Source organism: Gorilla gorilla, chromosome 5, assembly GCF_029281585.2.
Source record: "Gorilla gorilla gorilla isolate KB3781 chromosome 5, NHGRI_mGorGor1-v2.1_pri, whole genome shotgun sequence".
NCBI lineage: Eukaryota > Metazoa > Chordata > Mammalia > Primates > Hominidae > Gorilla > Gorilla gorilla.
This window is the reverse complement of record NC_073229.2, coordinates 107,305,931-107,333,793: the sequence shown is the minus strand read 5'-3', so window position 1 is coordinate 107,333,793 and position 27,863 is coordinate 107,305,931. Positions and strand designations below refer to the sequence as shown.

The 27,863-nt window shown below is 38.8% G+C and overlaps 2 protein-coding genes across 18 annotated transcripts in view; one reads left to right on the top strand and one right to left on the bottom strand.

The window, feature by feature from the left end:
- Positions 1-27,772, top strand: PGM3 (phosphoglucomutase 3). Its single transcript, XM_019029526.3, has 13 exons — positions 1-134; positions 2,294-2,499; positions 4,513-4,697; positions 6,239-6,306; positions 10,335-10,468; positions 11,377-11,572; positions 13,341-13,498; positions 14,538-14,621; positions 17,239-17,337; positions 18,807-18,920; positions 21,217-21,339; positions 22,780-22,953; positions 23,935-27,772. Exons 2-13 carry the CDS (start codon positions 2,296-2,298, stop codon positions 24,022-24,024), a joined length of 1,629 nt encoding a protein of 542 aa, XP_018885071.2. The 5' UTR covers positions 1-134; positions 2,294-2,295; the 3' UTR covers positions 24,025-27,772.
- The window catches only part of DOP1A (DOP1 leucine zipper like protein A), a 101,332-nt gene continuing 98,255 nt past the window's right edge, over positions 24,787-27,863 (bottom strand). For all 17 annotated transcript variants that reach the window (XM_055391476.1, XM_055391469.1, XM_055391465.1 and 14 more), the window contains one exon: positions 24,787-25,395. In XM_055391476.1, coding sequence (XP_055247451.1) covers positions 25,090-25,395 — 306 coding nt within the window. In that variant the 3' untranslated portion in view covers positions 24,787-25,089. The remainder of the gene's footprint in view (positions 25,396-27,863) is intronic.

The window sequence follows — 27,863 nt, the reverse complement described above, 5'->3', positions numbered from 1 at the left end:
GGCCAGGGGGCGTGGCGACGAGCCGGAAGCCACGCAGGGCCACGTCTGCGGTTCTGAGGACTGGCTTTGGGTGCAGACGTCGTTGCTTGGGCGCTTCTCCGCAGCGTGTAGGTGAAGGGGGCTTCCTGACCGAGGTAAGCCGGGACCCGAGGCTCGGAGTTGAGAAGGGAGACTACCGGTCGGCAAGGGCTCGGTGGGAGCGGGACAGGTCAGATTCTCGGCCCGACGGAGGGGCTAGTGGTCTGGCGGGCGACTGACCGAGCGGCGGAGCGCGCGGGACACACCTACAGGCCCCTGCGCCCCGCGGGCGGGCTGGTCGGGCCGGGCCGCTGGTCTCCTGCCGGGGCTCTGGTACGTGGACCTAGGCGGGGACCTCAGGGTGGAGTGCCGGGAATCACCCTTGTGCGGTGATTCGAGGGTAGGCGGGAGAGAGGCACCAAGGAGATTTGAAGATTGAGTGGAGAGTAGGGGGATACTCTTAACTTTTTGCGGGGACGCTGGATTTGGCAAATATGCTTTCAATAAAGGCATTCGCAGACGCATTGAAAGTAGTTGTAGGGCCTAAAACGCATGAAAGGATGAACTCATATTATCTGGACCTTTTTTTTTTTAATGGCTTTTTGGAGTTAACAGGACTGGTTTACACTCTTATGAATAATCATGACACATAACTGACTGCTCAGTTTTTACAAATACGTATTCATCCTTAGGAAAGAGATCTGATCACTGTCTTGAACTAAATTAGCTTACTGAATGCCAGCTTTTTCCAGCTGGGCAAAAGCAAGTATTTTTCACCATTTCTTGTAAGTTCTGTTCATTGAAGCAATGAAGGGCAATAAAGAAAACAAAATTATGAGGCTAGCAGCTGGCGGACTGCTCCTCATCTCTGGACTAATTGGGAATTAATTGACCCAGGAAATGTAGTATATGGACTACTGAAGGAAAACTACTGACTGAGGTTGGAAACCCCAAGTTCCACTTAATGGGAGTATCCCAGAGAAAGCAGTATTAGTGGGCTAAGGGCCGATTTTTTGTTGTTGTTTGTTTTGAGACGGAGTCTCGCCCTGTCGCCCAGCCTGGAGTGCAGTGGCGCGATCGCGGCTCACTGCGACCTCCACCGCGGGTTCAAGTGATTCTCCTGCCTCAGCCTCCTGAGTAGCTGGGCCTACAGGCGCGCACCACCACGCCAGGCTACTTTTTGTATTTTTAGTAGAGACAGGGGTTTCACCATGTTGGTCAGGCTGGTCTTGAATTCCTGACCTCGTGATCCGCCCGCCTTGGCCTCCCAAAATGCTGGGATTATAGGCGTGAGCCACCTCACCTGGCCTGGTTTTTTTTTTTTTTTTTTGAGACCGAGTCTCCCTTTGTCACCCAGGCTGGAGTGCAGTGGCGCAATCTCGGCTCACTGCAACCTCTGCCTCCCGAGTAGCTGGGATTACAGGCGCCCGCCAACACGCCCGACTAATTTTTTTGTATTTTTAGTAGAGAGGCGGTTTCGCCATGTTGGCCAGGCTGGTTTCAAACTCCTGACCTCAGGTGATCCGCCTGCCTTGGCCTCTCAAAGTGCTAAGATTACTGGCGTGAGCCACCGCTCCCGGCCGATGTTTTATTTTTAAAAGTAAAGGAAAAAGGTGGCATTCTTTCGGAAGAAGATATTGCTAGTTTTAGAGCAACATCTTAGAAGGGTGTCCTGATTGTTTTTAGCAAATGGAAAAAGATCTGGGTAGTCTTGGAGAAGAAACTGTTGCCTTTTGCTTTTCCTTTAAGAATATGTCTCTGCAGTTTGGGAGAAATAGCAAAAGAACCACAAAGATTTCTCAGATATTTGGGGATATGTAGTTTCAGTCCACTCAAGAATCTGACTTTAGGCCTCAATCCGTCACCAGCTATCTATGTTAATTTAGGTTAGTTTCCCTTTTTGTAAAATGAAATGATCTTTGAGGTCATTGGAGTCTCTGAATAGGTGTAAAATCTTCATTTTAGTTGCGAGTGGACCAATTTAAGTGTGCCCGGGGTCCAGGAATAGTCCTGGAGCTAAAATGGGAGGAGAGTGGGGACAATCTGCTATCTGCCCTGAGTCTGCCCAGGAGTGGGCAATCCAAGTTGGACAACATCTTCTAGGTAATTCTAACCCACAGGACTTACTCTCCTGCCCATTGCTGTGTCAAACATAGGGTTCTTTGAGGAGGTTCAGGATGAGACAGACCTATTCGTTTGGGGTGGCAATTTTTGAAGCAAATGGTTCTTAAGAAATTACTTGTTATGCCTGAAACAATATTTCTTAATTTTGTAGACATGGATTTAGGTGCTATTACAAAATACTCAGCATTACATGCCAAGCCCAATGGACTGATCCTTCAATACGGGACTGCTGGATTTCGAACGAAGGCAGAACATCTTGATCATGTCATGTTTCGCATGGGATTATTAGCTGTCCTGAGGTCAAAACAGACAAAATCCACTATAGGAGTCATGGTAACAGCGTCCCACAATCCTGAGGTAATGGGTTTAGTGCCCTGATAAAGCAGACCATTATTTACAAGACCAAGCCTTAGTGTCTGAGCAATTTGACCTAAAGTACAAATTCTAATTCTAGGAATGTGCCTTCTCATTTATACGTGCTTTGGATGTGAAACAACTTTTTTTTTTAAGAGCATGATCATTAAGCTCATGATTCCTAAGGGTGTGGAAAGAATGAAAAGATACTGTCATTTTTTGGAGTGTCCATATTAGAGAAATAACAATGTCCCTCCAAATTTATTGATTTAAGACATTTTCAGTAATTGAAAATTGTTTCCTTTGTTAACTTAGCAGTGATTCAAGATATTGGGGTTGGGTGGGGAAGGGTAAAGATTTGAAAATAAACATTTTGAACATTTTCAGACAGGTTTTTGTAGCTCGGCAATAATTTCTTGTTCTGAATGAACAAACAGGTGAGCTTTGGCAGAATATTGATGACGCCTGATAGTTCTAGTCTTTGCGACAGTTAGATTTTAATCAAAGTATTCTTTTTGACACAATTATTTTTTCAGCTTTATTGAGGTATAAGTGATAAATAAAAATTGTATAATTCAAGTCATACAACACCATGTTTTGATATATGTATACATTGTGAAATGATTACCACTATCAGGCTAATTAACATATCCATTAGCTCACATAGTTACCTTGTTTTGTGGTGAGAATACTTAAGATGTATGCTCAACACATTTTCAATATATATTATTATGAACTATAGTCACCACGCTGTACGTTAGTCTTCCAGAACTTAGTCATCTTATAACTGCAAGTTTATGCCCATTGGCCAGCATCTCCCCATTTCCCTTACCCTCTAGCTGCCACCATACTACTCTGTGTTTCTGTGAGTTCCACTTTTTTACATAACACATGTATGTTATGAGCCTGCAGTATTTGTCTTCATGTGTCTGGCTTATTTAACTTCGCATAATGTCTTCCAGATTCAACCATGATGCAAATGGCAGTATTTCTTTTTTAAGGCTGAATAATATTCTATTGTGTATATATACCACATTTTCTTCATCCATTTATCTGTTTATGAGCACTTACGTTGTTTCTATATCTTAGCCAACCTCTTGACACAATGTAGTTATTCTTTATTAGCTATAGACCATTAATACAGGGTTTGAATAATATGCTTCTATTTGATTGCTGGGGCTGTGGGATTTTTGCCTTTGTAGCTAAATCAGCAGCAAGTTAAAGTGGTGTAGGTCTGTGAAGGATTGTAACCTCCTCTTCCCCCAAACAAGGGCATTGCTTGTCCAAATAGGGGATCATTATAAATGTGTAAATGTCTAAATATGTAAGTCACCATAATTGATTGACTGATTGACTTCTAGGAAGAGCCTCACATTTATTGCTAGTTCCAGAGGCACTTCTCAAAACGATTCTCTTTTCTTTCAGGTGACATTCACTGTGAACTACACTTTCTTTCCACGAATTTGAGCAGAACAGTGTTGGGAGGCAGTTTTCAGTTTCTGTCCTACCCGCTGGTTGACAAGCTGGCTAGTGTGTTCTTGGAGTTCCGAGTCATAGTGAGAAGGATCTCTGTGTGCCCTTATTCTGCTCCACTTGTGCCCTAGTCAGTTTATTGATAGTGGATGCACAGATCACAGCCTTTTACAAAGGCTAGTGTGGCATAGTGTTTTTAGGCGAGTAAGATAGACTTGCTGTTTTAATATCAGTACTGACATTTGTTAGCTGTATGATCATAAGCAAATTACCTAACCTCTCTGAAGCTCAGTTTTCTCGAAGTAAGATTGAAATAAAAATAGGATTATTAGTTTAATTGATTATGTGTGTCATGAGGATTTAATGAGGTAATATATATATATAAAATACCTAATCCAGGGTCCAGTATTAATATTTGGTGTTTATTGTTGAAGCTGCTCAGCCATCACTGTCTTTGGTTGAAGGGAAACAGCTTTTGAGTTCTGTTCTCAACTCAGCCTCATGAGTATGCACAGATTGCTTATTGTTTGTTTTTCTTTTAAGGAAGACAATGGTGTAAAATTGGTTGATCCTTTGGGTGAAATGTTGGCACCATCCTGGGAGGAACATGCCACCTGTTTAGCAAATGCTGAGGAACAAGATATGCAGAGAGTGCTTATTGACATCAGCGAGAAAGAAGCTGTGAATCTGCAACAAGATGCCTTTGTAGTTATTGGTAGAGATACCAGGTGATGATAAGAGTTACTGGTAAAAAAAAAAAAAAGCTTTGGGAATGTGATATAAACGATTGTATCAGTTTTAATCCAAGACAAATGGAAAGAAGTAAAGTGGAACTACCCTGAGTTGCATATCTACCTGCCTGGCCTTTCTAGTAGGATGTAGTAGCTAAGTCACTATTGCAGCTTGGGGTTTGGAGTCTGACTCTGGTTCGAAACCCTACTCCAAAACCCAAGCTGCAGAATAATGTATGTAAAATACTTCCTGACACAAGAGAAGCACTCAATAAATGTCTCCCACCCCCTCTGTAGGTTTATTTTTTTTTCCCTACAGAGTCAACACATGATTTGAACTCATTATTTTTAAAGATTTACTTTGTAATCTGTGTTATTATTGTTTCAAATATTTATATCATTTTCCCATGCTGGAGCTCACTGTAAACTACAATATAATTTTCCACATAGTTTTATTTTGCAGCTTTTGCCTTTCTTAACAAAAATGTCTTTTTGTAAAATATTAGATGAAAAGTATACTTTGCAACAGTAGCATTTCCTTTTGCATAAGATCTGGTTTTAACCTGAGATTATTTCAAAAGGAAATTTCTACTCAATCTCCAATACCTGGACTGGTTTTTTTACCCTCTGTTGTGTTACCAGAGGGTTTTCCAGATACCGATCATGGTAGCAGAGTAACTTATGTTCTGAAGTAAATTATCCCACCACAGTAAAGTCATCCCACATGTATTTGGTTCTTAACTATTAACTAATCTAAGTGATGAAACATTTTTTCCTACAAGGCAGTTTTTTTATTTATTTTTATTTTTTTGATATGGAGTCTCGCTCTGTCACCAGGCTGGAGTGCAGTGGCACAGTCTTGGCTCATTGCACCCTCTGACTCCCAGGGTCAAGTGATTCTCCTGCCTCAGCCTCCCGAGTAGCTGGAACTACAGGTGTGTGCCACCACGCCCAGCTAATTTTTGTATTTTTAGTAGAGACGTGGTTTCACCATGTTGGCCAGGATGGTCTCGATCTTGTGATCCACCCACCTCGGCCTCCCAAAGTGCTGGGATTACAGGTGTGAGCCACTGTGCCTGGCCAAGGCAGTTTTGTAATCTGTTTTATTTTCAGATAGATAATTTGTTCTGACTTTACAAAATGGCAAACAGGTTCTATATCCTTGGCGGCTTAATACAAGTACTGTCTTATACACACTGTGTATATTCAGTGTTTATTGTTACTATTTTTAGAGTTCAGACATGTTGCTGTAGTCGAACTTGAAAAGGTATTTGGGTATGCTGCGGTTAGAGTGTCCTTTATATCTATTTTATAAATTCATTTAAAAGCCAGAATTTTTCCTAGAACTAGATTGTGAAAGGCTACTGGAAAATGCTTATAATTTACCAGTTATCTTTAGAGTTTATAGCTTTCAGTTCAGATACCAGGAACTTACTATTTTGAAATTTGTAGCATGTAATTTTTGCATTTGCTTGCAGAACCATTAACCCTGCCAGTTTCAGGATGGGATATACTATTTTCTTCCTTTTCTTTCCTAGGCCCAGCAGTGAGAAACTTTCACAATCTGTAATAGATGGTGTGACTGTTCTAGGAGGTCAATTCCATGGTATGTAGTTATCCTGAGTTGGAAATTAAACTAATATTTAAAAAACTTTAATTTACAAAAGTAATGTATATTTATTTAGAAAAGTTTGAAAATACAGATGAACAAAAAGTGTTTAAAAAATGAACTCCTAGATACAAAATACTAACTTTAAAAATAATCTTCCAGGTCGTTTCTGGGCAGGCATGTTTTGTCTTACCTATGGTAGTACTATAGGAGATTATAGCTGGGAAATTCTGAACTAATACAACTTCCTTTACTTTGGTAAGGCTGAATTTCCTCAAATAAAAACCTTTTTAAGTACTTGAAGATGATCATTCTGGGGAGCTTTTATCAATATTATTAGGTCTTCCCTAATAGCTGGTTCCCTGTGAAATCAGCTGTTACCTGTCAAGTAGTGATGGGAAATATTTTTGACAGGTAGTTCTTTATGTTATATCAAATGACAGAGAATTAAGTGAAACAAAACAGACTAGGATCCCCTTCTCACACTGTGTCTGTTGTGAAGGCACTGCCTTCACCATGTTTTGAGGTGAATATTTTCCTGGTGTGAGATCTTTCTCATTAAAACAAACGTCCACTCTTGACCTTTGAAACCTCCTCTCGAGTTCTGACTGTGTTCCCTTCCTGCACGGTCAGTCTGGCCTCTGCTGAGGGCTAGCTCTGCTTACCTTCTCTGTTTCCTCCTCTTCTGTCATTCTTCAGCTTTCTGCAGGTGAGTCTGTATCCTTACCTCTCCTTGAAATAAATGTCTCCCCAGCCCACCCCTGACATCCATCTGCATTGTTATTGCCAAATCTGGTGGGTATTGTAAAGTAGGGATTATTAACCAGGGACCTCTGTGGCATGTCTGGGAAAGCTGCAGAGGACCTGTGGACCTCATGATACGATGTACAGAGTGTTGCCGGCACAAGCACTTTCCCAGGGAGTGCATGCGTACCTCTCCTCAGATACTCAGAGGGGGCTGTGATCTAAAAATAATTTTAATAATTTATGCTTTAAAGATCTTACAGTTGAAGTCTTTGTAGCTTTCCATAATGTTAAAGCTCTTTCTTTGAGCTGCTACTTGCTTGGCCACTATTCCATATTGGTCTTCTCTGTTGGCTCCTCTTCTGTCTCTTTCAGGGAGGGCATTCCTCGGGACCCTCTTTCATTCTGCATGATTTCTGAATGATTATCTCTACTGCCATAGCTTGAGCTACCTTTTTTCATTTATTTATTTATTTACTTATTTATTTATTTATTGTTTGAGATGGAGTCTCACTTTGTTGCCAGGCTGGAGTGCAGAGGCTCGATCTTGGCTCACTGCAACTTCTGACTCCCTGGTTCAAGCGATTCTCCTGCCTCAGCCTCCCGAGTAGCTGGGATTACAGGCACATGCCACCACACCTGGATAATTTTTGTATTAGTAGAGACGGGGTTTCATCATGTTGGCCAGACTGGTCTCAATCTCCTGACCTCGTGATCCGCCTGCCTCGGCCTCCCAAAGTGCTGGGATTACAGGCATGAGCCACTGCACCCGGCCTCATTCATTTGTTAATTCATCAAACATGTTTTACTACCTGCTGTGTACATCCCTCTAGTAGTCTATTTCTGTTTCACTGTGTATCACAACCCATAGTAAGAAACCCATTATGTGTCATGACATGTCAATGTGTGCTTGTGTGTATAACTGAAATAATAGTTTCAATAAACAATGCTCATCCATGCTACATGACATGCAATCATCTGTTTAAAATGCACAAATGCTGGTTGTGTCTCACTAAGTAAATTCCATGGCCCATTGGCAGGCTGTGGCCTGCAGTTCGTAAAGCATTGGTCTGAGTGGTGTCTTCCCTTAGGTGGCCTGCTTCTGTCTCATGTTCACCCTGCCCCAAACTGTATTCTTTCTGTCATCCCCAGAATGGTTGTCTTTTTCATCATTTTCATTCTATTGCTAGAACCATCACTCTTCTAGTGTTTTAGTCTAGAAAAAGTTGAGAGTAATTTTTTTAACCTTTCCTTCATTTCTCTCTTCAGCTTAGTGTATTTCAGTAAATGAAAAAAGGTTAATGTAGCTGCAACATAGGGAGAATAGGGGCTAGGAGAAGAGAGTAGGGAGGTAAGGTGGGACTAATTCATACAAATCTTGGAGGTCATGGCAAGAACTTGGGCTCTATTCCAGATGCAATGGGACTCCATTGAAGGATTTTATGCAAGAGAGTGATATGATCACATTTTCATTTAAGCCAGTCCCTCTGTTTGTCACAGAGAGAAGGGAAAGGAAAGTTGTAAGAAAGGGAAACAGACCAGCTAGGCCGCTCTTGAAAAATTGGTATTGCATTCAAAGGATTTTGTGATATGTGGGGAGAACAGAACTGTGAAGAACACATTCCAGGTTTCTGAGTTGATGAGTTGGATAGATAATGCTTTTCACTGGGTATATATACTAGTCATTTAGTAAATGTTTATTTGGTAATTTTGATATTGGTCACAAAATTATTTTGTTTCTTCCTTTAGCATGTCTTTTAGAATAATGGGTTCCTGTAGTAAACACTTCCATTAAACTAATCTAAGCTCTTATTTGTATTTTTTGAGCTTCTCCATCTCCTCCCATTTCATCATTATACCAGAGCTAATGTTGCCTTCATAAGGTACCATTTCTGTTAAATAACTTCAGGGCTCAAGAATTTAAAGTGACTCCTTTTTGCCTGCAGTCAAATTCTTGTGTTTGAGGTTCAGGTCCAACTGACAGGTGTAGTCACTGAGTATTTACTTATTGGTTACTGGTCCATCTTTGCTATCCATTTTTCTTTGTTTTTTGCTCATGGTGCTTTTCTTATATGTTAGCTATGTTTAACTGTAAGCTGGTTTTCTTTCTTTTTGTTTTTGAAAATTGTGGGATGTTTTTGAGGTTTACAATGAAAGTATAGTCCTTTGGTAAAGTTTAGTCTTTGGCTTCTGCTGGGTACCTGGGGCACTGGCTGAGTTCACTTTAAATTGATTCATGACAGGCCGGGCGTGGTGGCTCATGCCTGTAATCTCCGCATTTTGGGAGTATGAGGTGGGTGGATCTTTTGAGGTCAGGAGTTTGAGACCAGTCTGGCCAACATGATGAAACCCTGTCTCTACTAAAAATACAAAAATTAGCCGGGCGTGGTGGTGGGCGCCTGTAATCTCAGCTACTTGGCAGGAGAATCACTTGAGGCTGGGAGGTGGAGGTTGTAGTGAGCTGAGATTGCGCCATTGCACTCCAGCCTGAGCTATACGGTGAAACTCCGTCTCAAAAAAAAAAAAATTCATGACAAAGTTCCTTTGGACTCCTGTGGTTATGTATGTTTGGGCAGGAAGTCCATGCAAGGGCCTGTGCTTGGTAACAGCTCTTCAAGAATGGGTTTTCCCGTTTTCCCTGCTCAGTGTTAAGATAACTGTCCTGGGAATGGTGACATGGGGTGATTAATTTCTGACTCATCCTCGGACTGAAGATATAGTTCTTTGGGATTTCAACTTCATGAGAGTCTGGTCTTCTACTGGGTTCTGCATCTTAGATCAGCATGGGCTTTTTTTGCTCTGAAAACTGTAGCTCAATTTCTAGTTTAGAAGAATAACTTCAGAACAAAACTGGCTTCCGAACTAGCTTAGATCTTTGAGTTCTTGCCTTCGGGTATGTTTTGGCCTGATAATTCTGTCACTTTTCAGCACTGTAGTTCTTTTTAAAAGGAGGTTTTTGTCTTTTATCTAGCATTTTGGTTGTTTCCAGGAGGATGATTCATCTGAATTATGTAGTTTGCAATGTTACTGGAAACAGAACTCAATTATTACTTGTCTGTATTGCTTTATATTTACATTGTTACCTGTTTATATGTAATGATTGGTTTTTTGGCTTCTTATAGTCATTTATATTTCTTTTTAAGATCATTTTTATGTTTTCTAAGATGTCTGAGATGACACAAAAGGATTTGTCACCCTGAAATTCCTATGCATGAATGCATTTAAACTTTTTTCTCTGTGTTAAGAAATGTGGTGAATTGCTTTTTGTATTTCTATGACAGATTATGGCTTGTTAACAACACCCCAGCTGCACTACATGGTGTATTGTCGAAACACGGGTGGCCGATATGGAAAGGCAACTATAGAAGGTTACTACCAGAAACTCTCTAAGGCTTTTGTGGAACTCACCAAACAGGTGAAAAGTTTATTGAACATGGTTAAAGTTAAACAAATGAATAAAGTAACATGGTCTACTGAACAAATTATCTTGTTTGTCATGCCTCCTCTTTCCTTTTCCAAAGATGCTGCATATCTCCTTTTTTGTTTTTCTCTAGGGCTACACAAGGTTCTGGTCTATGTATCCTGCTAACTTACATTGGCGTTTACTTGGCAAAGCACGTAGTACATTCTGAGATACTTTGGGGAAGCAAATGTGGTGGGGGTCTTGACGATGGTATCATAAGTATTCATTCAGATGAATTTGATCGTTAATGTAGGTGCTGTTGGCTTAATACCTGAGGCATCTACTATTGAGATTTTCTTCTAGGTATATTGGCTTGTTAAATGTAGAGATTTGAGAAGTATAATTCATTTGATCAACAAATATTGAGTGTATGTCCTTACCAGGCACAATTAACTAAAAGCCCTTGCTCTCATAGAACTTATAATTTGGGGTGAGGATAGCTGGGAGAGGAGATAATTAGAAAAAAAACACTTCTGCCTGATGATGATGTCACATACTATAAAAAGAATGACATGTCATTACTGCCCATTTGTCTGTGTGCTTATTCTTGCATTTGAATGGCTGCCTTGTAATATTACTTTTAAGAGACCCTGTTAATTGAGACTAAATTCTAATAAAGCTCTATGCTATAAGTTGTTCAATCAGCAAAACTATTCTGTTGTTCCAGGTGTTTTTAAATTTTACTTTCGTGTTTTATAATTTTAAAAATTGAAAAATGAACACAATTATAATTGATAAAATGTAAAAATTAAAATGAGTTAACTGAATATTTACATACGCACATATGTATATATGCTTTATATTTCACATTTATTTTTATAACTTGAAATTTTTCTTCCATGTGTCTTTTTCCTTTGTAGGCTTCCTGCAGTGGAGATGAATACAGATCACTTAAGGTTGACTGTGCAAATGGCATAGGGGCCCTGAAGCTAAGGGAAATGGAACACTACTTCTCACAGGGCCTGTCAGTTCAGCTGTTTAATGATGGGTCCAAGGGCAAACTCAATCATTTATGTGGAGCTGACTTTGTGAAAAGTCATCAGAAACCTCCACAGGGTATGTTGTACTAGCACTGTAAAAATTTGTTTTTAATGCTCTTTGAAGCCAATCTCACTTATAAACTAAGGTGGTAAAGTGAGTTAAGAATCTTGCAGCTATTCCTGGCTCTGCCACATTTAGACATTGAGAAGTCTTCCCACTCTCAGAGCCATTGAAACATGGTCTGCTCTCTCTGCCTGTAAATCACACTATTCCTCATAGTCTACAGGAAATCAGGTGGGGAAAGCAAAGTCAGGAAATGGCATTCTAGAGCAGTGGTTCTCAAACTGGCATGTGTCAGAATCACTTTGAGGGCTTGTTAGCACACAGATTCCTGGGCTCCATTTCTGAGTTTCTGGAGGTCTGGCATAGGATTTGCATATGATAGAAATTTGCATTTCTATCAAGTTTGCAGGCTTTGTTCACAGTGCTTGTCTGGGGATCTCTTTTTGAGAATCACAGATCTAGAGGGGAGCATAGTAAGTATTATTAGGTACCTTATCTGAATTAAATACACTATGGAAAGCAAATGTAACTCTGCTTATACAGTTGTTAGCAATCAGTGTTTTCCACTCAGTGCAGACTAGGAGGAAGACTTTTCTTCAGATTTTAGTTGTAGTAAGAGGTGTTCTGGATTTATCTGCATTATAGACCCTAAATTATTTGCTTAGGCCAAACCTGACTTGCAGATATGTTTTGTTTGGCTGGCCGCATTTGTGTGTTTGTCTGTGTGCCACTGTTTAAAAATTCCGTGACTTCTCTTATATATTGGAATCTCTAGCATCTCTTTACCAAAATCAGAAAATGTTCACACATGGCATTAGTCCACTGCAGTCAGATAGATGCTGCTCCCCTTAAATAGGACATGCATTCTGGAACTCTACAGACTTCATCCAGTTGCCTCATTCATTCATGTTATTATGCCTTACTTAGTAAGCATTTAAAATGTCAGTGTAGTCAACCAATTTGAGCTCCTTTTCATTGAATTGCTTGTTTTGACATTTACTTGACAGTTCAGTTCTGCCACTTATTTATCCATTTCTTAAATACTGAGCTCTTACTCTCTATGCTCTAGGCTTTGGGACTACAGTATGAACAAAACCATAGTCCTTGCTTTCCTGAAGCTTGCATCATGTCCTTTCATCAATCTTATGATCCCATTCCTGACAAAAGCCTTTTACTTCTTAGTTGTCTCATGTTGAATTTGTCACTCTCCTGCTGTCATGGCTAAGGAATAGCCAAATTTTCTAATAAATTTGATGTGACAATTGCTGAGATTTCAGCAACTTTATGTAAATTTCACAGGCCAGTTATCTCTCAAAGTTATAATTCTTTGCTCTTAATTACCAGTGTTTCTTTTTATTGGTGGTATGAACAAATAAAAATCATTTCTGTTAGAATTAAAGCACATACATCATCTAGTGCTGATTATTTTTTCTATGTAAAGGAGATCACGGTCCTAGGTAAATTACATTCAGAAATACATGTAGCTTTCAAAAAACCTTTATGGGACACCTGTCTAGCCAAACCAACCTGCTTATAAAGTGGAATTTTATGGTAGTATTATAGCAAATATCAGCATAGATTTTGAATGCTCCTTTTTTCACTTTGCAGTGAAAGAATTTGACCTGTAAAAACCACTAATAAACTATGTACTATTTAAAGATTATACACTATTTAAGATTAAGACATTGATTTTTAGGTGGATAATTTTAAGACAAAATTCTAAAACTCTTTATAATAAATTCTTAGACTGAAATGCATGTTAAATTATCCTGTGTGCTAGGAATGGAAATTAAGTCCAATGAAAGATGCTGTTCTTTTGATGGAGATGCAGACAGAATTGTTTATTACTACCATGATGCAGATGGCCACTTTCATCTCATAGATGGAGACAAGATAGCAACGTTAATTAGCAGTTTCCTTAAAGAGCTCCTGGTGGAGGTATGGTGGGGGGATTGGCTACCCTCTAAAACAAGACTTAGTAGTGAAATAGTTCCATATTTTACAATCATTTGTCAGAAGGGCACAATTTATGACAAATTCTTTACATTAGTGGGCAGAAAATTAAAAAAAGAGCAGTGGTAATACCCAGTCATTTGAACATTTGAGGCATTGGCTTTGGAACCTGAAGGTACTCTTTTCCTCCTTATACTGGCTGAGTTTTGTGATTTGAAGCTTTAGGAAGTTTTGCTTCCATCATAATTGAAACTTTGATGACAGTTCTGTGGTCACTCCATAAAAGCCCTAAATTCTAATAGGAAATCTCATCATCTGATATATTAACTGATTATGATAAGCTTAGTAATGTGAGATTTGTTTCATTTTGCTATTTTAGAAATAAATCTCAGGCTAGCTTTAAGTACACAATGTAATTGGAAATTATTATAATCTGGAAACAGCATACTTTAAGAATTCAATAGATACTTTTTTTTTTTGAGACAGTGTTGCTCTGTGCCCAGGCTGGAGTGCAGGGGCATGATCTCGGCTCATTGCAACCTCTGCCTCCCTGGGCTCAAGCAATTCTTCTGCCCCAGCCTCCCAAGTAGCTGGGATTACAGATGCATGCCACCACACCTGGCTAATTTTTGTATTTTTAGTAGAGATGGGGTTTCACCATGTTGGCCAGGCTGGTCTCGAACTTTTGACCTCAGGTGATCCACCCACCTTGGCCTCCCAGAGTGCTGGGATTACAGGCGTGAGCCACCGTGCCTGGCCAGATACTTTTATTTAAAAAATTAAAGAGGTGAGAGATACAGGCTTCTTAAAAGAGGAATTCTCATAGAATTGTTTTAAATAGTGTTCAAATGTATTTTAGGCTTTTTTCCTGGCATACATGTAAATTTTCAGTCAGACATTTATGGCATAAACTAAGGCACAACTCAACTGGCTGATAATTTTGGTAGCCTTTAGAACTCTCATTATATTTGTTTTTGTAGACCATACTTTTGATGGCAAGTTAAGTATCATTGTTTTTGTCTAGATTGGAGAAAGTTTGAATATTGGTGTTGTACAAACTGCATATGCAAATGGAAGTTCAACACGGTATCTTGAAGAAGTTATGAAGGTATTGAACCATTTTTGTTTTCTGGTAGTTTCTTAATTAAGATCATGTTTCTGTGAGAAAGATACTGCCCTCATAAAAGTGATTATGTTGTAGTGCATGAAGCTGAGCTGCTGTTCATGTAAAGGTAAAGAGAAATAAATAAGAAAAAATTTAGTTGTCCTTGATGAATAAAGGAAAACTTCTTTCCTTCCTTTTGTTGGAGTTTTCCTTTAGAAAACTTGGAATTCTTTCTCTGTGCCTTTGTAATGAATGTAAGTCTTTCTAAAGGCCTAATAAGCCAGTTTTATAGCTCAGGAATACTTTTCTTTAAGGGCCTAGAGTCACCAATTTCAAATATAAACATCAAGGAAGATAGCTCACCTATCTCCCAGTCTCAGGAGAGTTTAACTTAGGTGTTTGTGTCCAATTTGTAACTATCTACCTGTCACAGAGATATGAAAAGTTTTATTACTCCTTTAGAGAAGGGCAGTTAACACAGGTGGCCATCCCTATTACCAAGTAAGTTTAGGATAAACCATGTGTGTGACAAATGGTGTTGTCAAGTTTTCCTATTGGAGGACTAGTGTTAAAAAAATAATTCATGACACTTGTTAAAATGGTAAGGCAGACTTGATTCAGGACTGTTGTGATAGGTACAGGGACTAATGTGATGGAGTTTTGCAGTGGTAGGAGAAAGATTGGGCTCAACTCCAAATATAGTAAGGAAAAGCAGGGCTTTATAGCCAAGGAGCAGGGTGTGTGGGGGGTGGGGGGGTGGTCAGTGGATGAAAAATTACTGAGAGGAAACATGAGGGTAAGTGGGTGGTATTTTGGCTAAACTGATCTAACAGGCCTTTTGCTGAAGGTAGGCCAGGGCGGTCACACATTACCTGGGGGATGGTGGAGAATGAGAACTCAGATCAGATGTCAAGAGTGGTCATGTATCAGGATGAGGGATTCTCGCTAAGCTCACTTAGCATGACTCTTATTAAAATCGGGCTATTGGAAGACATGCCTAAGGACAAGGCCTAGTCAGGCCCACCTAAACCTGACTAAAGTTTGGTCAAGGAGAGAATTTTTGTCATTAGCCATCTTTTATCTTAGCAAATTGTATTGGAATGTGTCTGCTTGGCTATATTAAAGGGTGAGCGTTTATCTTTGCTGTCTCTTAGCAAATTAGCCTGTGATTGAACATCAGTTTGGCTTAATACTTATTCAGTAATAAAACTGTTTCTTACCCTTCTTTTTTTTTTGGAGAGGTTTTCTGGGGTGGTGGGAGATTCTGTTTCTGATTATTTCCCCGGTGTCCACCAGATGACCACCCTTGGCACCACACTACTTGCTCGGAGAGTTACCAGGGTTCATGGACAAAACTGGAAGCCTGTTGGCCTATACTTTCTCATTATCGAGGAGTTTTCCAACTTTTTTGTACCTCATTTTGTACCTCATTCTGGCATTTATACTAGTTTTAGTTACCTTTCCATTCTCTAGAAAGCAGGAATTATAAAGTCAGATTCCTGCAGGATTTGGACAGGTAAAGTGAATGAGGGCAGTAGGGGGCTAAAAACAGGTCAGTATGTGCCAGCTGATGTCATCTGTAGTCACACTCTTCAAGAGAAGCAGGAAATCTGAATTTTCATGTGATTTTCCTATTTGTTTAAAAAGAAACAGTGGCTGGGCAAAACGAAATATATCTTGAGGCTGCTAGTTTATGACCTGATTTTAATATATGGTTATAATAAGCTCATTCAAGGGATTCCATCTGGGGCCCATTTGCCTGCCTTTCACAGGGATTGGGTTATTTCACAGTACTTGGGTTATTGTTTTAGGATTTTCATTTTCTGTCTTAAAAATTTATTACAGATAAAATAACCTAGTTTAAGAAACTGTTACTTCTCAACTCACTGTCTTCCAGATGAAATATTTTTAGCCCTTGCCATTCCTGAGGTCTCCTACATCCAATCTAATGCTGATCTTTCTTTTGCAGTTTTTCTACTATCAATCTTTCCTTAACCATTCTTAAAGCTCTCTCAGATCCATCCATCCATGACTTTCCCTATTCACTATTGCTGATCCAGCCACTATTTCTTACTGGGATTAGTCCTAGAAGCCTCCTCATTCCATTTCTTAACCTTCTAATTGAACTTGCTGCTATTTGCAAACAAAGTTTTATCGGAATAGAGCTATGTTGATTTGTTTATGTATGGTCTGTGGCTGCTTTTGCACTGTAATGGCAGAGTAATTGTGACAGAGACCATATGGCCTGCAAAGCCTAAAATATTTACTGTCTGGCCTGTTACAGAAAAAGCTTGCAATTCTGCTCTAAGCTATTCTCCACACTGTAGCTAAACAGCTTTCTAAAACAGTTAGGTCGTGTCACGCCCCCACTTGTAATCTTTTGTGTCTTATAAGGAGACCCTCATCTCTCTCACCGTGCTTTACCCTTGGCTGCGTGCTTCCAGAGTGTGTTCATGCTTCCATTGTATACATACCATTTTGTATTTTAATGCTTAATCGTCTTCCTCACTGGACTCGGCCCCAGTATTTTGTTCCCGTTTGTATCTCTGGGATACTAGGTATGCAAGAAACATTTGACATCTGAGTAATTGCTGTATTTCTTTAAATGCATATGTTATAGGTACCTGTCTATTGCACTAAGACTGGTGTAAAACATTTGCACCACAAGGCTCAAGAGTTTGACATTGGAGTTTATTTTGAAGCAAATGGGCATGGCACTGTAAGTTCTCTTAATTATAGTTGGCCTTAGCTGGCACTTTTCTTTATGATGAGACTTCTATATCTGGGAGGTAATAATAGGTAATATTGTACTTTGTTGAAATAATTGGGTGTGACAAAAAGATCCTTTGGTTATCTTATATATTGATGTATTATGAAACTGTGATTCTCTTTTACATGGTAATGATTCTTTGAATGTGAAGAGATATACTCAGGTGTTTTGAATAGTTTTTTAAAATTTACAGTTCTTAATTTTTTTATAAGTATGTTGTCTGTGCATTTTCCGGCTGGCCATAGGAGAGGAAAAGAAAAATTCAGTCGCTATGGTGAATTGCAAAGTGTTGGAAAGTTGATAATTAATAAGAAATTAAAATGAATTTAAGGTAACTAGTGATAGGCATAAAATGTTTCAATTTACATTTTACATAAAATTACATTTTAAAGTGTATAATTTAGTTTTTTGTAGATTCATAATGTTCAGAATATTTTTAAAATGTTTTTATACTCACCTCATTTAATGAATACACTTGAGGTGGCTATCAGAACATTTGAATCTAAGCCAAATAATTTTCCTCATTAATTTAAAATTGGCTTTTGGAGGGCATAAATATAAAAAGGGGAAAAATAAGTTCCTACAAAATGCAATTAAGATATAACTTTAGTGATCGAATGGAGAAGTTGGTAAATTATTTTCTGAAGGGTAGACAGTAAATATTTTTGGATTTTCAGGCCATAAGGTCTCTTACAGTTGTTCAACTCTGATCTAGCTTAAATGAATCTGTGTGGTTGTGTTCCAGTAAAACTTTACAAAAACAGGTGACTAGCCTGTGCCTTATTTTATCAAGAAAAATGTATTTCATCAAGTAGTTGAGCATAGTATGCTAATCTTGCTCAGTATTAGGCCTCTAGAAGGCAGTAAAAAAGATGGGTATTTCCAAATGAGATAAGACTCTTGAGGAGCATGATGAATTATATATTGTAATGACTATCCATGACATTATTTGCCATATTTTGATGAATACTATGAACTCTTAATTTTGCCTAGCTCATCCCCTTAAGTTTTAGAATAAAACTGTACTAGCTGCAATGAATTATATCCTTCAAAGTAAAAAGGATACAGACAGGCTCTAAGTAACCTGGTTGCACAGAAATGATTTAGCTGGTTAAAGGGAAAACATGAACTTACTGTGTGTGTTCGCTTCTTGTCAAGGTGGTGTTTTCTTTGTAATCAGATGTTTAAATTTTTATAACCAGTTATATAATCCACAAATAAAATTTTTCCCCTAGTACTATCCTCTGGGTTTTAATGTGATCTTACATTAATTTCATACATTTTTAAGGCTGCCACTATTTTTCCCCTCAGTTTCTCCAGATTGACTAGGAGGGAAAAGTGGGTTGGCTAGAATAATAGTACTTATGACTAGGTTTTGGATAGTGTTTTGAGACTGATTTTATATTCTTTTGCTGCAGGCACTGTTTAGTACAGCTGTTGAAATGAAGATAAAACAATCAGCAGAACAACTGGAAGATAAGAAAAGAAAAGCTGCTAAGATGCTTGAAAACATTATTGACTTGTTTAACCAGGTCAGAACTCATGGGGCAGTGGACTCTTGGTTACCTTTACATTATTCAGAAGATGGACAGAACAGAGTGTGGGTGCATACAAAATTAAAGTGGAGATGTCCTGGCCTGGTGGCTTCCTTCTAATAGTGGTATATTCAGTTGAGATTTATAATGAAATGGAATGACAGAACATTTTTTAATATGCTTCCCTTCCCCTACCTCTTATGATGGAAATTTTCAAGTATATTGGGTAGCTTCTACCTAGGATCACAGATTCAGCTACTCAGTGTATACATATATATTATTAATTTTTTTTTAACCAAACCTCAAGGAAATTAAGTAAAAATAACTGGTTTTCAGGCCGGGCACGGTGGCTCATGCCTGTAATCCCAGCCCTTTGGGAGGCCAAGGAGGGTGGATCATGAGGTCAGGAGATCGAGACCATCCTGGCTAACAGGGTGAAACCTCGTCTCTACTAAAAATACAAAAAATTAGCCGGCCATGGTGGCGGGCACCTGTAGTCCCAGCTACTCGGGAGGCTGAGGCAGGAGCATGGTGTGAACCCGGGAGGCAGAGCTTGCAGTGAGCCAAGATCACGCCACTGCACTCCAGCCTGGGTGACAGAGCAAGACTCTGTCTCAAAAACAAACACACACAAATAACTGGTTGTCTCATTGACAAAGGACATACATGTGGGTTAGTTGGGGTTGGAGTGTCGTTTGGCTATGGAAAAGCAGTACTCAGGGTAGAGGAAAGCGATTCAATTATTTGAGTGTCTTGCACACACTGGACACTTTATATACCTTGCTGTGTAATCCTTACAGTAACACAGGGAGAGGTGTTACTGTAATTTCCATTTTATAAGTGAAGAAACAGAGATTTATCTTCAGTTATATCTTATACCAAAGCTCATATTTCTCCATTTTACCTTGATGCTTTCTATCATTGTGGGGTAATATCTCAAAAGGGATCTAATTATAAAGAAAAATGAGTGATGGAATGTTAGGCTGAGCCTTAGAGTTATCCAGTCTAATTTCATTTTATAGATAAGGAGTACTAAAGGCAAGTTTCTCAAGAGCTAGTTTCAGTATTCTTTGTTAAACCTTTCATTGTCTTCCACAGAGATCTTCACCTCATTGTTCGTATTTTATCCATCCACAAAAACACTTCATTTAATCATGCTGCATGTGAGAAAGCACATGATATAGGCTGAGTATCCCTTATCCAAAATGCCTGGGAGTAGAAGTGTTTTGGGTTCCCGATTCACTGGATTTTGGGATATTTGCATATATATAATGTGACATCTTGGGTATGGCACTCAAGTCGAAAACACTAAATTCTTTTGTTTCATGTATGTTACGTAAGATTAAAGGTGGTTTTATAGAATACTGTAAATTTAGTGCATGAAACAAAGTTTGTGTCTACTGAACCATCAGAAAGCAAAGGTGTCACTCAGCCACCCGTTGGACAATCTGTGGTTGTCTGGCATCACCATCATTCCTAACTCTGAATTAATTTATATGCTATCAATAAGCAATCATTTTTTTACACTTATTCACACACAAGTATTTTAATAGTAAAAAATATGATACATATCTGGCATGCATGGAAACGATGTATCATAGCTGAAGGAGGCTGAGAGGGTCTTTTTCCCTTGGGGATGCTGAATGAACTGTGGGCCTGCCTTTAGTGGGTTTTTGTTGTTGTTTTTTTGTTTTGAGATGGAGTCTCGCTCTTTTGCCCAGGCCTGAGTGCAGTGGCGCAATCTTGGCTCACTGCAACCTCTGCCTCCCGGGCTCAAGCAATTCTCCTGCCTCAGCCTCCCGAGTAGATGGGATTACAGGCGCCCACTACCACACCTAGCTAATTTTTGTATTTTTAGTAGAGATGGCATTTTACCATGTTGGCCAGGCTGGTTTCAAATTCCTGACAGTGAGGTCAGGAGTGCATTTGTTTTTTATTAAGAGACAAGGTCTTGCTATGTTGCCCAGGCTGGAGTGCATTGGCTGTTCACAGGCATTATCACAGCACACTGCAGCCTCAAACTCCTAGCTTCAAGTAATCATCCCATCTCAGCCTCTCCTGAGTAGCTGGGACTGTAGGTGTATGCCACCACACCTGGCAGTTGTATACCCGCATTTTGACCTGTCACAGGAGGCCAGGTGTGGAATTTTTCACTTGTGATTATTTTGGCACTCAGCATGTTTCAGATTCAGGTTGTTCAACCCGTACTGTGGTTGGTTTTCTAAGAAAAAACATCCATTTCCAAGATTTGCTTGTGTTAAGTGGTTTCTTCCATTTGTTTCCCCATTTGCAGGCAGCTGGTGATGCTATTTCTGACATGCTGGTGATTGAGGCAATCTTGGCTCTGAAGGGCTTGACTGTACAACAGTGGGATGCTCTCTATACAGATCTTCCAAACAGACAACTTAAAGTTCAGGTGTGAGAGAAACTTTAAAATAACTTTTCTGAATATTAGCTAAGTAAAACCTATTATCCCAATTCTCACTATATCTCACTGACAAATGTTTCCTATTTCATTCTGTACATACACACATGATACACAGAAAATAAGGCCTTATGGGCCAAGCGCAGTAGCTCATGGCTCATGCCTGTAATCCCAGCACTTTGGGAGGCCAAAGCGGGCGGATCATGAGGTCAAGGGATTGAGACCAGCCTGGCCAACATGGTAAAACCCTGTCTCTACTAAAAATACAAAAATTAGCTGGGCGTGGTGGCACACACCTGTAGTCCCAGCTACTTGGGAGGCTGAGGCAGGAGAATCACTTGAACCTGGGAGGCAGAGGTTGCAGTGAGCCAAGATCATGCCATTGCACTCTGGCCTGGCGACAGAGCGAGACTCCGTCTCAAAACAAAAAAAGAAGGCCTTATGATACCTAATTGTATTCTCTTACAGCTGAAAAAAAAATTATAGAATAACTAAGTTCATTTACTTAACATTCTATTGTCTGTGAAGTATTTGGTTTCCAACTTTATTATATAATAAATAATATGAATGACTGCATCACTTTTTAAAAGAGATTTTATTATGGAAAATTAAAAATAGATATAAATGTAGAGAAACAACATAATGAACTTTTGTGTACCCAGCTTCAACAGATTTCAATTATTGCCCTATACATTCTTCATACCCCCTCCCAATACTCTTGTATATTTTATTTAGAGACAAGATCTCACTATGTTGCTCAGGCTGGTCTTGAACTCCTGAGCTCAGGTGATCCTTCTCCCTTGGCCTCCCAAAGTGCTAGGATTACAGGTGTGAGCTACGGCACCTGGCCCCAACATTATTTTGAAGCAAAACTCAGATCCCCTGTCATTTCAAGTGAAAGTACTTACTCTGCATTATGTTTAGTTCACAGAGTACTTCCTGAGGGAGAGAATTCAGATAAATTGCTAATTGATTTCTGTACATGTTTATGCCAGTTTACACATTCACCAACAGAATTTGTGAAAGACAATTGGAGGTACTAAAGCCACAGTTCACAGAAATGGCTGATTGTTCAGATTATTTTTGACATATTTAAGAAATTCTTATCGGTCTTCTTATATAATGGGCTACCACTTATCCTGTTTTTGTGTGTGATATGGGACTTAAAGTCATATCGTATTTACTGGCCATTATCTTAGTGGTAACTCTAAGCATTTGTGGAAATATTTTTTGCCAAAGGTAATTCTTTATAGACTGAAGAAAAAGAGAAAAGTTGCACAAATGTTGAAATTAATTACCCTGACCTTGGAGAAAGAAGTTTTAATGTAATTTTATATTTAGTCTGGCACTTTTCGTAGAATGTATGTTTAACAGGTTAAACTTCTGAAAGGAAGTGTAATAGAGTAACAAATATGAAATGCTTGCACTTAGGTTGCAGACAGGAGAGTTATTAGCACTACCAATGCTGAAAGACAAGCAGTTACACCCCCAGGATTACAGGAGGCAATCAATGACCTGGTGAAGAAGTACAAGCTTTCTCGAGCTTTTGTCCGGCCCTCTGGTACAGAAGATGTCGTCCGAGTATATGCAGAAGCAGACTCACAAGTAAGCTGGGACAGTTCTATTGAAAAAGAGCCTAATATTAGGTGATGGGGAGGCAAACTATTTTAATGGGTTTTAGAATCTCACTATGATGATTAAGGCTTTATTTTGTTGAGCCTTTTAGGTTCACATTAAGACTACAAAATTATTTTCACCAGCAGTAATTATACAATTTAACAAAATTAGACCCACTTAGTTTATTTCCCCAAATATTTTTGACTTATTCTAGACTTCCTGAAAGTGTCATATTTTTAACCATGGCAGGAATAACTAATAAATACTTAGTTTATGCACTATAAGGTAGGTGATCCTTTTCTCTTCTTTTAAAAATACACTCTTGTGACATGAAAACAACCAGCTTTGTAGTTCATTTCTAAGTCAACTGATAGCATTCTGGACTCTTGATTTGTTTTTCAAAATATTTCCTTTAAATGACAGCCTTACTCTGTGCCTGTTTCCCTGACAGGGGTCAAGACTTGTGGTCTGGATTTTTATTATTTGGCCTCTTCACATACTCCTTAAAGTGTATGCAAAGCCAGGGCAAAGTACAGTGAGTGCGCTGAATAGGGAATCAGGAGGAGACATTTGGCAGCTTTCCTGCAGAAGCTTAAGCCATCTCAGAGTCTAATGAATATCCATGATGGATGAGGAGATGGCAACAGAGGCAGTAATACTTACTTACTGTTAGGCCAATTGTGGATTAAGGTTTTATTGAATTTTTTCAGTTGTGGAATGATAGCTATTTTTATAATCTGAATTGATTAAAAACTTACCTTAGTTAGAAGAATTTGGTCTGTTTTCCATTTATTTAAGGGCTTTGGAATTTGTTACTGAAAGATGAAAAAAGGTTTTCATTAGAATTTGTTAGTGAAACAAAATCAAGAATCACCCCTCTCTTCCCCAGAGTTCCAAGTAACATGGTCTTGCCCATGTTAGACACATGCTATGTCTTTCTCATCTAATCTCTTTTAATGTAATTTGCAGGAAAGTGCAGATCACCTTGCACATGAAGTGAGCTTGGCAGTATTTCAGCTGGCTGGAGGAATTGGAGAAAGACCCCAACCAGGTTTCTGAAGATAATTTTCATATTCCTGAGAAACTGGACTTTTTACAAGTCTTTACAAAACTGTCAATAATAATGGCAGTACTAAAAGATTTATAATCATAATGTTTACAATGCAGCCTACTGGATTGTCTCTAGATCTGTTTTTCTTAAACACTAACAGAATAATTCTTTATAAATAGGTAAGCCTTACACTTGTTAAAGAAATTTACCTCTAATTTCAGTCTCACTAATGTAAAATACTGGGACTTAAGTATACAATTCAATCACTAACTGTACAGTTTTATGTGGGGAACAATTCATGCAGGCTACTGGAAAATTAAATCTTATTACCAACTCCTTGTGATATCTTTGCCATCACCATCACATGAGCAAGATGATGTTTTGCAGCATTCCCCATTGCTGATACAAATGGAGAGGGCAGAGAAGACTTTATACAACCAGTTTTTCCATTGCAGAGTCTTAAGAAAGATTATTAGATGACTTACCTATATGACTAATGCCATCAGGAACTCAGAGGTATGAATAGGGGGTTGTCCATCCCTCTTCCATACTGAGGTGGAGATGCTCATGCAATACTTTTAAGGATGCATGGTCCAGCCTTCAGTTATTCTTCACTGCTCTTGGTGAAGGTATGTGGGAGAAAAACTAATTATAATACGTTTCCCAGCCTCTGATGGAGAAGGAACACCACTCTGATACCAGAACATGGTTAATAAGGAAAAGAGAAAAATCCCCAACCAATCTTAATTGAACCAAGCCTGAAACCAATGGAAAAAAAAATGGGTAGTGTATATTTTGCAGGTTTAAGACAACTCAGGACAATAAAAACAATGGACTTTACATGTGTATATATATAGCTCTCTTAGGCACCATAATCAGTATGAGCCAACAATATTTAAACTTGATTCAGGCCACATTCAGACATTTGCTCTTATATACAAATATTTAAATTAAATACAACCTGAAATGTGTTCTGTTACATACAAAAAAGGAAAAACTATACAACGCAGAGCAGTGTGTGTGTTTTAAATAATTATATTTACATGTAAGCTAAATGGAACCAGCAGTGGTGCTCAAGTTTTTATCATCCCTTCCAGAAAATCTTTTTCTACCATCTCTTCTATTTTTTGCCTGGCTTTGCTGGAACATGGTTTGTGGTTCTCCAGTTTCATGTCCTTATTAGGGAAGGCATTTGAGTAGAGGATAGGACTCCCTGAGTGTCCTCCACATCGGCTTGTGACTTTGCTGTTGAAGACTTGACTGAGCACATTGAAGAACGGCAGGAGCTGCTCCATACTGCGCACGGTGCAGATGGTGAGCAGCAAGTGCCCTGGCTCCCAACCCAATGTTCTCCCTGAGTTGTCTTCCTCTGGATTTTTCTGCAGAAAACAAAAAGTGAACTGGTATTAATACAACAGACAATGTGGTATGTTAGAAAAATTAAAAATATATAAACTTTGGCAATTGGTCAAGAAATGAATACAAATGACATTAAGTTTCTAACTCCTGACCTGATCAAAACCCTTGGTGCTTCTGAGACCTTTTACTGCCATTTATTAGTTTTATATGGAGCAGTCTAACATTGTAGTAATAGTTCCCAACTAGAATGCGCAGATAAGCTTAGTTAACAGAAATAGCTTTGAACAGGAATAGAGTCAAACATAAAAGTTTTATGTTGTGCTTTGTATTTACTCAAAAAGCTCCCAGGTTTCTGAACCCTCACTACTGTAACCAAGGACTAGGTCACAAAATTACTACAGAAAAAAGGAACAAAGTGCTTTATACATTTCATAATATATCCCCTTTTATTATAATTAGTTAATTCCCTTTTATCTAAATGGCCTAAATTTGCCATGATGGTAGCAGTGTCCAAAGTGAATAATTACTGTCAGTACTGCATCACAGAGAAAGGAAGGGATCCCTCAGGAGAGACACTGCTGTCTCCTTCTGGGTTGTGCTAAACAACATAGGGAGGAAAGCTGGACCTGGAGTCAAAGGAATTGAGTTAGTGTGCTGGCTCTGCCATACTTACGGCACCCTTGGGCAAGATATACAAAGGTTCCTCACTTATAAAATGGGACAGTCTAAAACTACCTTTTAGTAGAGAAGTCAAATGAGAAGGTATGTGAAAACTCTGTCAACTAAATATAAAGACTAATAATTTGGGTATTAAGAGGCTAGTTTGAGAAGCCACCTGAATTACACAAACACAGCTACAGACATCATTCTGTCTAGAGAAAGATAAGAGAGAACAGGTTAGTTGAACTTGGGTAGAATCACAGATACAATTCCACACTAAAGAATGAAAATAAGCAATGAACTAGACGGAAGAAATCATGAAGACTTAGGAAGCAGAACTACAATCTGTCATATTAACAAATGGAGTTTGCCTTCTAAGATCAGATGTTTTTCAGAAACTTTCATTGTTTACCTAATAATTTAATATCACTAGTTTCCTAGTGGGTCAAGCAGATGCAAAATCCAGCTTATTTTCTTCTATGTGCTCTCAAGCTTATTGCTTATTTTAAAGTAAAATCCTGAAAAAGGAAAATATTAGGTTGGTGCAAATGTAATTGCGGTTTTTGCATTGTTGAAATTTGCCATTTTATATTGGAGTACATTCTTAAATAAATGTGGTTATGTTATACATCATTTTAAGCACATTTCTCACTTTTGTTTTGCTAGTGACTTACTGCTGTTTATATTTATTTTAGACTATGGAAATGATGTTAGACAAAAATCAAATTTAGCAATTTTCTGAGTTCAAAATAGGTTATAAAGCAGCAGAGATAACACACAACATCAACAATGCATTTGGCCCAGGAACTGCTAATGAACATACAGTGCCGTGATGGCTCAAGAAGTTTTGCAAAGGAGACTAGAGCCTTGAAGATGAGGAGTGCAGTGGCCAGTCATCGGAAATTGATAATGACCAATTGAGAACATCATCGAAGCTGATCCTCTTACAACTATAAGAGAGCTGCCCAAGAACTCAATGTTGACCATTTTATGGTCGTTCGGCATTTGAAGCAAATTGAAAAGGTGAAAAAGCTCAATAAATGGGTGCCTCATGAGCTGAGTGAAAAATAAAAAAAATTGTTGTTTTGAAGTGTCATTTTCTCTATTCTATGCAACAATAATGAATCATTTCTCTATCGGATTGTGACGTGTGCCAAAAGGTGGATTTTATACAACTGGCGATGACCAGCTCAGTGGCTGGACTGAAAGAAGCTCCAAAGCACTTCCCAAAGCCAAACTTGCTCCAAAAAATGGTCATGGTCATTGTTTGGTGGTTTGCTGCCAGTCTGATCCACTACAGCTTTCTGAATCCAGGTGAAACCATTACATCTGATATGTATGCTCAGCAAATCAATGAGATGCACCAAAAACTGCAATGCCTGCAGCCGGCATTGGCCACCAGAAAGGGCCCAATTCTTTTCACGACAACACTGGGCCGCACGTTGCACAACCAACGCTTCGAAAATTGAACTAATTGGGCTATGAAGTTTTGCCTCATCTGCCATATTCACCTGACCTCCTGCCAACAAACTACCACTTCTTTAGGCATCTCAGCAACGTTTTGCAGGGAAATTGCTTCCACAACTAGCAGGATGCAGAAAATGCTTTCCAAGAGTTCGTCAAATTTGGAAGCATGGATTTTTATGCTACAGGAGTAAACAAACTTATTTCTCATTGGCAAAAATGTGTTGATTGTAATGGTTCCTATTTTAATTAATAAAGATTTGTGTGAACCTAGTTATAATGACTTAAAATTCATGGTCCCAAACAGCAATTACTTTTGCACCAAACTAAAAGTATAAGTTAAAATGGAAGAGTCCAGGAGCAA